This window comes from Vombatus ursinus, unplaced genomic scaffold, assembly GCF_900497805.2.
Source record: "Vombatus ursinus unplaced genomic scaffold, bare-nosed wombat genome assembly UNPS02005286.1, whole genome shotgun sequence".
Classification (NCBI taxonomy): Eukaryota; Metazoa; Chordata; class Mammalia; order Diprotodontia; family Vombatidae; genus Vombatus; species Vombatus ursinus.
This window is the reverse complement of record NW_020945064.1, coordinates 12665519-12679008: the sequence shown is the minus strand read 5'-3', so window position 1 is coordinate 12679008 and position 13490 is coordinate 12665519. Positions and strand designations below refer to the sequence as shown.

At 46.4% G+C, this 13490-nt stretch overlaps 1 protein-coding gene across 3 annotated transcripts in view; it reads left to right on the top strand.

Moving 5' to 3' along the window:
• The first annotated feature begins 8526 nt into the window (after positions 1–8526).
• Positions 8527–13490, top strand: part of GSE1 (Gse1 coiled-coil protein) — a 789996-nt gene continuing 785032 nt past the window's right edge. For 2 of the 3 annotated variants that reach the window (XM_027847715.1, XM_027847714.1), the window contains exon 1: positions 9674–10626. In XM_027847715.1, the coding sequence (XP_027703516.1) occupies positions 9721–10626 (906 nt within the window). In that variant the 5' untranslated portion in view covers positions 9674–9720. Of the gene's footprint in view, positions 10627–13490 lie in introns of all 3 variants that reach the window. The other variant, XM_027847713.1, reaches the window with a different exon arrangement.

Sequence of the window (13490 nt, the reverse complement as noted above, 5' to 3'; positions counted from 1 at the left end):
TTTTTGCCAGATTGCTTTTCAGTTTTTCTAGCAGTATTTGTGGAATAGTGACTTCTTACTCTAGTAGTTAGGGATGGCCAGGTAGTGTAGTGGCCTGAAGTCAGGAAGACTAATCCCTGTGAGTTCAAATCTGGCCTCAAACACTTACTAGCTATGTGACCCTGGGCAAGTCACTTAACCCTATTTACTTCACTTCCTCATCTGTAAAATGGGCTGGTGAAGGAAATGGCAAACCACTCTAGTATCTTTACCAAGAAAATTCCAAATGAGGTCACAAAGAGTCAGACACAACTGAAACAACTTAACCCAACTCCATCAGCTGGAGTCTTTGAGTTTATAAAACATTAGGTTCCTGTGTTCATTTGCTTCTGTATTTTATGTACTTAAATCTCTTCCACTGACCAACTTCTCTATTTCTTAACCAACACAAAATCATTTTGATGAGTATGACTTCCCAGTATAGCTTGAGATCTAGAACTATTAGACCTCCTTCCTTATTTATCATTTCCCTTAAAATTTTTAACCTTTTTCCTCTCCAGATTAATTTTATTATTTTAACTAGCTCTATAAAGTAATCCTTTGGTAGTGTGATAATTATACTTTGAATAAGTAATTTGGCTAGTACTGTCATTTGTATTATACTGGATTGGTCTACCTATAAGCAATGAACATTTCTTTAATTATTTAGCTCTTTATTTTTGCAAAGAGATGCAGATGTATTCACATAGCATTCATAATTGTAGATGTATTCACATAGTTCCTTTGTGTATCTTGGTAAATAGACTCCCATATATATCATGAATTTGATATCTATCTTAAATGGATATTTTCCTATCTCTTATTGTTGGGTTTTGTTAATAATATGCAGAAATAATGATTTGTTTAGATTTTTTTAATATTCTGCAACTTTGCTTAAGTTATTGTTTCAATTAATTTTTAGTTGATTCTCTAGAGTTTTCTAAGTAGATCATCACATAATCTGTAAAAAGTAATCATTCTGTTTCTTATTCACTTATGCTTATTCCCTCAATTTCTTTCTTTTGGAATAGGAGAGGCCGTAGCTAGCATTTCTAGTACTAGTACTAGTGTCTGTCACATAAGTAGCTTTCAATAAATGTTTACTGACTGGCTGATTATATCAAATAATAGTGGTGATCATGAACAAATATATATGTGTGTGTTTGTGTGTGTGTGTGTATTCCTTACCATGTTAAGGGAAGGTCCATTTCACAGACAAGTTTTGAGCTTGTCCTCTGGCCTTAATAAAATCTTCTCAAACTAATACCATCCACCTTAATCATAGAACTTCAACACTTAAGTTTGCAGTCAGTTCAGTAGATCCAACAGATTTATATACAATGTCATCTGGCAATTACTGTGCATGTAATGCATAAGAGGGTGCCTTGTCTTGTCAAAATTAAAATGTTATTATTTCAAATTCATAAAACTAAATAAACATCAAAGAAATTAAATGATTAAACTTTCAAATGATTTTTTGATAAGTTTGCAGCATTTATACTTCTGAAGTTATTAAAGCTTAAAACAGCACTAAGACTTTTGTTATGCTCCATAGTATCTTCTTTACATTCCTGTTTTTGGATGGATTTGTGCCAATTATATCAAGTCCTGGATTTAAAATAAACAAACAAATGTATAAGAGTGGTCCTTGTCTTCATGCAGTTCACAGCCTTGCAAGACAGTAAGATAAAAACACAAAAAATTCCACTGCACGTTATTACATAATAAGGGAAGTTGAGGGGTGAAAAAAACCCAAAATTCTATTTGAGATCAGGGAGAAAAGCCAGTAACTGTCTACAAAGTAGATTGAAGTAGCCTGGGGATTCAGAAAAGAGAGAGGCTCTTTCTGGTGGGTGCTGGATCATGGTGGGCCTCAAATGATAGGCTAAGGAGGGAAGCTAAGGACTGATTGTATGTTTACATTAACACTAATGAATCCAATCTCCTCTCCTGGTCAGTTTGCACATGAAATAGCCTGTTTTGTGTATGTATGTCTCCTCAAAGCATCTTTGTTTGGAGAAGGCAGCAGGATATAATGGAAAGCGTGCTCGATTTGGAGGGAGTTGTCCAGGTTCGGAATGAGGGCCTTGTTCCTTCCTCATCGTGAGCCCTGTTATTGCTTTTCTTTGGACCCCAGTTTCTCTGTAAAATGAAGGTTTGGGGCTATAGTGGGTTTTTAACCTGGGATTGACAGATCCCCACAAGGACAATGGATAGATTTCAAGAGGTCATGAACCCGGATGGGGAAAAAAATTTCATCTTTATTTTCATTAAACTCAGACTAAAATTTAGCATTTCCTTCCTTCAATTATTTAAAACCGTTATTCTGAGAAGGGGGTCATAGACTTTCCCAGCTTGCCAAAGGGGTCCCTGATACAAACAAGATTAAAGAATCCTTGCCCTAGATGATCTTGAATGTCCCTTTGCGGCTATATATCCTGTAATCCTAAACCACACCATCCTTTTATCCTTTCTGTAACCCTAGAGTGCCTGGTAATGTGCTAGATTCACAAGTATATCCCAAATCACAAGAAGGGAAGAAGGGAAAGAAGGAAAGAAAGGAAAGAAAAAAGGAAGGAAGGAAGGAATGGAGGAAAGGAGGGAAGGATGAGGGAGGGAAGAAAGGAAGGGACGGAGGGAAGGAAAGAAGGGAGGAGGAAGGGAATGGAGGAAAGGAAGGGGGAAGGAAGGAAAGAGGGAAGAAGGGAGGAAGAAAGGAAGGAAAGATGGATGTGAAAACATTTATTTATGCTCTTCAGTCAATAAGCATTTATTAAGCACTTATTACATACCAGGCACTGTGCTAAGCACTGGAATACAGAAAAAGGCAAAAAGCATGATCACTGCCCTCCAGGAGCTCACATTCTAACGGGAAAGACAACACTGAAACAGTTATGTACAAACAAGATATATTCAGGGCAAATGTAATCTCCATCTGAAACATCCTCTATATTATTCTGTGCCAAACTGTGTGAGGACTCTGAATGGGGGACCCATGGATGACTTCAGGAGAGTTGGATTTCTTGACACTCTGGGATTCAGGCCACTTCTTGCATTTACTTAAGTGGCAAATTAAGATAAATAATACAATTCAACACCCATTTATTAAGTGCCTAGGCCCTAGGGGATTAAGGAGATACAAAATTTAGATAAACTGTGGCCTGTGGCTTCATTAAAATAATAGCTCACATTACTTTAAGGTCTGAGAAGTGATTTGGCATAGTAAGGAGAGAAATGAAGATTCAGGAGACCTGGATTCAAATTCTACTCTCTGACGATAATGAATTTGACCATGGGTGGATCAGTTAATTTTTAAGCTGCAGGTCCCTCATCTGAAAAATGGGTATAAGAATATTGCCCACCTACCAGTAATGTTGAGGTTGATGAGAAACAAGTACTTTGTAAATTTTACAAGCCCTGTGGAAATATGCTATCCCTACCCATAATAATCCTGTCAGGTAGGCTGCAACTTCCTGGGGTTCACAGTTCCAAGAGGGAATGAGCTACAATCCTGCAGTAACTATAATACACAATAATACATAGTAACTGAGGGTAGAGAGCAAAGTGCTTTGTGAGTGCAGAGTGAAGACAGCTCCCCCACAAGAGGCGACTTGAACGTTTCTTCCTATTTTCAGACACTGAAAGACCAAAGGAAGCCCCATCCCCCTTGCTGACATTCCACTGGGAGAAAATGTTGCTGATACATTGCATTTTTGTGTGTGTGCCTAGGGGCAAGAGGACTTTTCTTTCATCCTGGGTCTTGAAGTAGTGCGGTAGAGGGTGAGGATTTGCAGTCCCAATAATCTGGTTCAAATCTCATCTGTGACACTTACCTGGCTGTGTCTTAAAGCTCCTCAGGTCTCATTTTTCTCATGTTTTAAAAATAAAGATTTTCTCCCACATGGAGTGGTTGTGAGATCAGACAAAATCATCTAGGTAAGCGGCAATGTGAAATAGATCAGAGAATCATAGATTTAGTGTTGGGAAAGTACCCTAAAGGCCATCTAGCCCCACCCTCTCATTTTACAGGTGAAGAAACTGAGGCCTGGGATGGCTATTATTACTATTATCTCTTCCCCTCTAAAGTCCTCTGCCTATGCCTCAAGGCTTGGAGGTGACTCTGGGGTCTTGAAAGTTATGCTAGTCAGGGGCAAGAAATATAATTTACTATTATATATAGTCCTTCACATATTCTGTCCCTACAGATATTACATTTATAGTGGGCATATGCCAAGGAGAGAAAGGAGAAGTCCCTCCTCCCATGCATAGGGGACTTTCTTAGGTGCTCAAGAGGGTAACTGCTTATGACTAAAAGGAACCACACAGGTCATAGAGAGAAGACATAGAGGAAATCAGAGAAAGCGGCTTTGAACAGTCTTACTAGCAGCAGGAGGGCAGAAGGGAATTAACAAGAGATGTAAAGATACTGTTGACACCAGGGATCCCAAACTCTGTGGAATAATACTATAAATTGGGAGGACTATTGGGAAATGCGGGCAGGGCAGGGCCTGACTGTCTATGAACTCATGCGCAAGCCTTTCTCATATATTTGTTGAGTAAATAAAACCTAGTCCATTCTTAAAATTCTTGTTAGCCTGAATACTTTTGGAGGGCTAAGGTCCCTTCTTGAAATATTTTCAGAATTATCCAGGTTCCGAAGCTCTCAGGGTTTCCTAGATTGTCCTCAGGTGCTCTTATCAAGATGAATTTTCCAACAATATTACTCCTGATTCTCTCTTTGACTTGTCTAGAGCTCTCAAGATGGGACTTTGTACCCATCACACCATGGTACAGCCCTTTCAACAGAATATAAGCTCTATGAAGTCGAGGGTGATGTCATTTTTCATCTTTGTACCCTCAGGACCTAGGCACGCAGTTGTCACTTAATAAATGTGCTGATTTCCAGTGTTAAGTCCTCTCAAATCCTACCATGTTGGAAAGCTGAGTTTGGGCCAAATGATGGAGGATAAACCAAGGACCAATCTAGCTAAAGTCAGGGAGAATCTTCTCTAGGTTGACAATGGGTGACAATCATGGTTCTTTTGCTGTAGGGGGGTTGTGATCCATGTTGGAGAAAGGACCATGCGCACATGAGTTCTCAAAATAAGAAGTATCACCCTCATTGATGATTTTTTTTTTTTGCTTTTTGGTGAGGCAGCGACTTGTCCAGGGTCACACAGCTAGTAAGTGTCAAGTGTCTGAGGTCAGATTTGACCTCAGGTCCTCCTGACTCCAAGGCCGAAGCTTTAGCCACTACTCCACCTAGCTGCCCCCTCATTGATGATTTCACAGTTAGTTATTGGATTACAGTGTAACCTTTCTTGGAGCAAGCAGAAATGTAGCATTACAGAACCTCAAATACAGAAGAACCTTAGAAAGCATGTGGTCCAACCATCTCATTTCACAGATGAGGACAATGAGAAATGGGAAATGATGTGCCTCAGTTTCTTCATCTGTAAAATGGAGGTAATAATAGCATCTACCTCCCAGGGTTGTTGAGAAGAGCAAATGAGATAATGTCTGTCAAGCACTTTGCAAACCTTAAAATGCTATAAATTAGCTAGCTACTATTACTATTATTATTAAAATTTACATGGTACTTTAAAATATCTTATTTGATCCTCACAACCACCCTGGGAGGTAAGTGCTATTATTATTCCCATTTTACAGATGAGGAAACTAAGGCAGACAGTGGTAAAATGACTTGCCCATGGTCACCCGGCTAGTGTCTGAGGCCAGATTTGAACTCAGGTCTTCCTGGGTCTAGTATTCTAGCTTGTGCCACTTAGTTTCCTCTAAATGCTAGTGATAATGATGATGATTGTTGTGGTGGTGGTGGACCTGATCATGATGGTGTGTCCAAGTTCACACAGCAGATCGAGATTAGAACCCAAGACACCACATTACCAGTTCAGTGTTCTCCCCACTGCCCTAGGCTAAATACAAGCCTGTCAATACTCTTTTAAAATCGAAGAATCTGAGAAGAGCTGAAAGGGAGCTTCCAGTTTGTAATTTAAACTTTTAAAGGTGAACATAACCATAAAGGATATTTTCCTTCATCAAGCTAAAGAAACTCAAGTAAACTTACTTTTTAAACAATCCCATTTACACAATAAACAATCACATTTGAGAGGTACTTTACATGTTATCTCTTTTGATCCTCACTACAATCCTGGGAGGTAGGAGCTATTATTATCCTCATTTTACAGATGAGGAAACTGAGGTTACTCCCTTAATCAGTGTCTGAGACTGGATTTGAACTCCTGTCTTCCTGACATCAAGCTCAGCACTCTATCCACTGAGCCACTTAGCTGCCTTAGCTTAACTATACTTTAAAATACAAACTTTAAAAACACTACACAAATTACTAAAAAAAAAAATTGGAGCTACTAAGGTGTCTGTATCGAGCATCCAGCCTTCTGACCCTATCCAACATTCTGCAGTGTGCTGGGAAGAGTGCGTGATTTGGAGTCATTGGACCTGGGTCTAAATTGCTTTTGCCCCTCACTAGCTGTATGACCTTGACCAAGCAAATCACATCTCTCTGGAACTCAGTTTCCTCATCTGTAGGCTAAGGGTTGGCCTAGATGTTCTCCTAACCCTCTCCACCTGAAGCAATCTCCAAACTACTAGGAGAATCCTTAGGGCCTGCCAGAGTTTTGGTGTTTTCAGCATCTTTCCAAGGCCTTGTTCTACAATGTTTAAACAGATGTACATTAGGGAAAAAAACCCAAAAAAACAAAAAACACAACCCACCAGAAATGCTGCATTTAAACAGCATGCAGTGATTTCATCCTTAATCTTGGCCACGGTTACTTGGCAAAGAGACAGTATTGCAGGCCCCCTTGAAAAGGCTATCCAATGTTAGTCTTAAGGGACATCTTTACCTGGTTCCTCACTGTCCTCATTGACCTTTAGTGAAAGACTATCTCTGCCCAGCAATGGATTTTTGGCAGATCCCAGGGGAAGGCCCTTCAGACAGATTTCGCTAGGCTGGATGGAAGGAGCCCCTAATTGGGCCAATGAATCATTCTGGGAAGCTCTGGGGCTAGACATAAAATAGATAAAAAAATAAAAGGGGGGGGTGGAGAAGAGAGCCAGGATCTTGTATCGTGCGTATGGCTCCCCTCGAGTTTCTGGCTGGAGGGATTCCACCCCTTCTCCCCTCCCCCCAACCTCCCGCCTCCCCCCGCGCCAGCCAACCAACCAACTGAAATGACCAAACGATTTGGCAGGCTCCGGGGCGAGCACATGCTGCCGCTGCGGCTGCGGCTCGGGCAGCTTCAGTGCGCGCAGCGCTTCCCGGGGGGCTGCCAGATCTCCGGAGCGCTCTAGCTGGCCTGGCCGCCGGGAGTCTCCCGCGCGGGGAGCAGGGCGGGTTAGGGCTGCCCGGCAGGGGCCCGGAGGGGAAGACAGGGGCGGGCGCTGACCTCGTGGAGCCGCCGCAGCCACCCCACGGTCGCCCCTGGAGGAAGTGGAGTGGTGACCCGGCGAGGATGGCGATGGCGCTGCCGCTGAGCCCGCAGCCAAACTTTGCGAGAGGCACACATGGACAAAGTTAGCTGCCGCGCCGGAATAAAAGAGCGGGCGGGCTCTGGGAAGGGGGGCGAGGCAGACTCTCCGGCGGCGGGGAGCGCTCGAGCCGGCGGATTAAAACCCATTAAAGATATATTTATTGCCAAAGCGTCCCAGGATCTCCGGGGCCAGAGCAGGAGAGCAATCAGCTCCTTCCCCGCAGCGCCAATCACAGCCTAACGGAGAGGGAGGAGCGGGGGGAGGGGGGAGACGTCCCCTGCGAAAACACACTGCTCACACTCACTCGCACACTCACACTCACTCACAAGCACGGAGACACAAACTTTTGCAAGCGGATCGTCTCTCGCTCCGGGCCCCCCCGCGCGCCGGCCGGGAAATACGCTGCGCCCCGGACACTCGGTGCATGGAGGCGGCTCCACCGAGGACGCAGAGAGCCCGAAGCCCGGGAGCAGGCGCCGGCCTCAGTGCGGAAAGCTTCCCTCGCGGACGTCCGAGCGCCCCATGGACAAGAGGAACGAGCTGGAGAAGGAGCCCCCGATCTCCCGTAAGCAGCGGCTCATGGCAGCCATCGCGTCCGGCGGCGAGAGCCTGGGGACGGCAGCCTCGGGGGGCGGCGGCGGTGGTGGCGCCGAAAAGCCCCCCAGCAGCGGCGGCGGGGGCTCGGCGGCTGCTCCGCTCTCGTGTTTCATCTGCGGCGGGGGGATCGGCCGCGGCAAGGAGCTGAAGCTGCAGGTAAAGCAGCCTGCGCCGGGGCGCGGAGAGGCGGCCGGAGCCGGGGCTGGAGCGGCCGGGCCCGGGGGCAGCCTGCAAGCCCAGCCCTTCTTCCCCTTCCTGCAGCAGCAGGAGCCGGCGCCCGGAGCTCGGGAAGTGTCCCCTGCGGACGGCTGCGTGCTGGTGTGCGCCGTGTGCCGCTGCTTCCTGGGCGAGCAGTGGGCAGCGTTCGAGCGCTCGAGGACCCCCGTGGAGAAGCGCATGTACTGGCTCAAGCGGCCTTACCAGTGCGAGGCGGGCGGGGGCGCTCCGGGCCGCCGCGCCGCGGCCCCCCAGGAGTGGAACCTCTCCTACGCCCTAGAACCGGGCGAAGAGGACGAAGACGAGGACGACGACGAAGGGGAGGGGGCCGGAGGCGACGGCGGCGCCAGGAGGGGCGCCCGCCGCCCCCAGGAGGAGGCACAGGACTCGGACTTATCTTCCCTCTCGGACACAGACCACCTCTCAGAGCCTGAGCCCGCCCCAGGCCCGGCCCCCAGGGACCAGGGCGGCCCAGGCTACGGCCCGCCCCCGCCTAAGGAAGCGGGCGGGTGTCCCCAGCTGCTCAAGCCTCCTTCAGCCCCTCCCCAGGGAGTCCTCCGCGGACCCGGGACAGGGGTGCTCATGGGGCGATTCAGAGAGTGGCCTCCCTCTGCAGTACCCCCCACACATACTGGCTCAGATACTCCCACCCCTGGAGAAGGAGGTGTGGAGGGGACAACTGTGCAACCCGATCCTGGGCGCAAAATGGGCACCAGGAGGAAGAAAAAAGGAACAGCAAGGCACTGGGTCCCCGAAGACAGCCCCGGTGTCCTGCGGGGCATTCAAGGCAACTGGCGGGGGCCACCTTTCCAGTGCCCCCCGGGAGATGGTCTGAAAAATAACACTGGCTTCTTGGCTGCCAGCCAGGGGAGGGCATCCCAAACACCAGGTCCCAAGCAACTTCCTGAAAGTCATGGGGGGTATTGTACCTCTGAGGAGGGTGAGATCAATATCACCAGCGATGAGGAAGACCAGAAGAAGCAGACTTTTCCCAACCCCTATAGTCGCTGGGAGGTTGCCCCAAAAGGTGGTGGCCTGGCCGACAAGGAGAATGGGAGCAGCAATAATACAGTGTCCCGAGACCCCTGGGCTCCTGGCCCAGACAACACCTGCTGCTACATCTGTGGCAACCTTCTAACCCTGGCCTCTCAGCACCAGATTCATGTTCAGAAGCAGGAGAAGACTTCCCAGGCCCCTTTCTTTCCTTTCCTGTGGCTGCATACCCCACCCCCTGGGGCCCTGCCCATCAGCCCTGGGGGCAGCACCCTGGTGTGCTCCTGCTGCTTCTCTTCCCTCATGCAACAGTGGCAAAGCTTTGAACTGGCCAATGTACCGGTCCTGCAGAGGCTTTATGTGGTGCCTCTGAACCCAGGGATGCCTTCCAAAGGGATGAGGCCCCTGAAGGAAGAGGGAGCTCCTGCTGGCCCTCAGAAGGAGGCCTGCTACCTCTGTGGAGAGGACTGTGCCCGGGATTCCCGGACAGTGCCCACCAGAATCATCAACGGTAGTGCCAAGAACACCATGCATTTCCCTTTTGTGAATCTCCTGCCTTGTCCACCCAATGCTAAAGGACTTAACAGGCACTGGGAAGTCCACAGCTGCCCCAAGTGCTATGGGGTCCTGGAAGACATTTGGTCCATGTATAGGGCCTGCCAGAATGAGGAGCTCATAAACTCAGTGCAGAGTTTCCTGGGGAGATACCATCAGGTGTTTTCAGCCACTGATTCAGGGGGTTTAGCAGTACATCCCTCAGTGAAAGGGGGCCCTTTGTCCGTGTGCTATATCTGTGGAGCTGAGCTGGGGCCTGGGAAGGAGTTTCAGCTCAATGTGAACCCTCCAAGTCGCTTTGGGGAGAAGGAACCTTTCTTCCCATTCCTTACAGTCTATCCTCCGGCCCCCCGGGCCAGACCCGCTGACTCCACGGGGCTGGTGGCCACCTGTGTGCTCTGCTACCATGACCTGCTAGGACAGTGGCTTCAGCATGAAGGGAGAAGCTCCCAGCACCCCATCAGTGCCTGGTCCCGTCAATACAAAGTGGAGACCTTCGTGTGCTTCTTCTGCCAGCAGGAGAAGAAGCGATGCCTTGGATTAAAAGCTGTGCGGGTGGCCCGGCTGCCCATGTTCCTCTACACCCTGAGAGCTGGGCACAGCTTGCTCGTGGATGATGGCAAGCAGCTGATTATCGGGGCTTGTATGGAGTGTGGCACCGTGGTGTTTGCTGGCAAAGCTCTGACCCACCCGGGAGTGCTGGTCAGGGCCTCCCCGGCTACTACACAGAAGGTAGGTGGTTATCTCACACGTGCTCCTCACTCTTTCTTCCTGACTCTGGAAAAACGGCAAGGGAGAGGGAGGGAAAGGGAGAGAAGGGAAAGGTGTTTTCTGCCTCTCAGGAGAGCAGGGAAGCTTTGCTTTAGGCTGGTGGAATAGAGTGTTTTGGTTGTCCCTTGTGGGGAAAACACAAGGGATGATGTCAAAACAGTTGTCTCAAGTGTCACTGGGTCAGAAAAGTTTTAGAACCATTGACAGGAAATAGATGGAATCAATTCCAAGGGCTCCAGAGCAAAAAGTGGTCCTGTTAAAGAGTTTAGTCTGACCCCAAAACAGTTGCCATTGGAATCTGAAGTCAGGTATGTGGACATTAGAACCTGTCAAAAGGAAAGAGTGTCGTGTCTCTTGTGAGCGTCCTAACAACATGGGTAATAATTGTGCAGGTCATAGCGAGGTCTTGGCATTTGCTGTCTCTGAAACATAGCCATCAGATAGAACTCTGGGGCTAGGGTGGAGGTGGGACACAGAGACGGGGATGCAGAACATGGTCTCATCTCAAAAGAAAGCAGCCCAGGATGAAGTGACCCAGGAGGGCTGCTTACATTGCTCTGTTGGGTAAATGGTGCCTGCTGTCACTGAAATTAAATTATGATAGTGCATAGTTTTAAGCAAATGTTGTTCAGTCTCTAAAGTTTGTCTTAATTCTCTTTGGCCTTGCCATCATCCATCTCTAAAGGAGAGGTCTGATCTAGGCTTAGAGCATTGAGCAGTGGAGTTGGTTAAGTGGAACTTGGGTTTTGTTTTTTGTTTTTTTTTTTGCCTTGAAATAATTTCCCTATCCATGTGAAAGGGTTCTATGCCAATAACATGCTTCCAGCAGTCTTTGATGTGCATGTCTATCTAGGTGGGGTCCTTCCTTGCATGTTACACATGTGCTGTACATCTCTGAATGGGCATGCCGTGGGAAGTTCCATAATGCAAATATAGTTTTGTTTTGTATTTTTTTTTAACAACCCCCCTCTCAATTTTGATATTTGGTGCCTTTGTTCTTACCCTAAACCTGGTTTTTAGTTGTCTTTTGGAGACTTGTGTGGTTTGCTAAAAACCATCATGTTCCGTCCAAACCTTGTTTCTGGACATCGTGTTTTCAATGAGATAGACATTGATCTCTCCCAGTTTCTACTGTGAATCGCACAACTTGTAAATTCCTGGAAACTTTGGAACTACCGAAGTGAACTCTGGTTTGTTAGGAATTCGGGCCAGAACAGACTCGGGAGGGCCAGTAGCAGGCCCTAACCAGCCCCTCAGGCAGGGACTCAGTTCGAGGCTCCACCCACTTCAGCTCTCCTCCGGATCCTGGGGTGACCCAACAGCGTGTAGGTCATTCAGGGATGTGGAGGATTTTTAAGGCTTGGCTGCAGCTCCTCCCTCCTTAATCATTATGCTCTTTTATGATTCATACACAAGCAAGATGCCATGACAAACATGAATTCCCTCCTCCTGAAGTTTTTTATCAGTCAACAAATACTGAGCACTTGCTATAGTCCCAGCATGGTTCTAGGTACTTTAGGGGATGGTTTGGGACTTTGAGGGAGATGCCCAAGTCAGGTATCTTGATGCAGGGGGAAGGGAAATGAACTTGGAACGTCCCAGCCCAGCCCTGTGTTGTCTCAGGCAAGTCAGTGAGGAGACCTCAGTTTTGTCATCTGTAAAAGAGGTAGTTGGATTAGATGATGTCAAAGGTCCCTTTCAGCTATAGATTTATGATTTCAGAAGACATTTCGCTTCTCTGAGAATTTGTTTCCTCATCTGTAAAATGAAAAGGATGATGCTTAAGCTCCTTACTTCCCCTGGCTGTGTTTCTAAGTTATGGTCCCTGCCCTCGAGGGGCTTATGTTAGGGAGTTAGGGAGATGACTTTCAAACAACTGGAGGACAATTCAGTGTTAAACTGTTAGGGGAGTTTAGATGAGAGGGTTATTGGTGTGGTCTGGGGTTATTATGAAGCCCTAGAGAGGGCTTCCTAGATGAGACTGAACCTAAATTGGGCCGTGAGGGATGTGTAGGCTTTGGATAATAAGAACTAGCATTTATATAGAACTTTCAGGTTTGCAGAGAACTTCACAAGTATTGTCTCATCTTGCGCAATTTAATTCAATAAGCATTTATTAAGTGCTTGTTCTGTGACAGGCACTGTGCTAACCCCAGGGATACAAAAAGAAGCAAAAAAAAAAATCCCTGTCCTCAAGGAGCTTACAATCTAAAATTAACATCTATATAGCATTTATTATGTGCCAGGAAGCATTTTATAATTACTATCTCATTTGACCCTCACAACAACTCTGGGAGGCAGAAGTTCTATTACTATCCTGATTTTACAGATGAGGAAACTGAAGCAGAGAGAGGTTAAGTGATTTGCCCAAGGTCACACAGCTAGTAAAGGTGGGATTTGAACTCAAGTCTTCCTGAAGCCAGGCCCAGCACCCTATCCGCTATGCCACCTAGATGCTTGAAAGAAGAGAGGAAGGGTGCTTGAGGATGTGGGAGACATAAGCATAGAGGAAAGACTGAGAAGGGCATGTTTTAGAGATGATAATAACTATAATATGGAATAACTATATATGATGACTATAAATATAAAATAGTATATATTTATTGTGAATATAAATATATACTATTATATAATATATGACAATATATTATATAATAGTATCTTACCTATATATTATCTTAATATAAAGATTTAATATATTTATTTAATTATAATATATAAATAAAGAGATATACCACCACTATGATAATATCTATGTAGTACTTTAAGGTTTGCAAAATCTTTATGTACACCAGTGGTATTGAACTCAAATAGAAACAGATTCT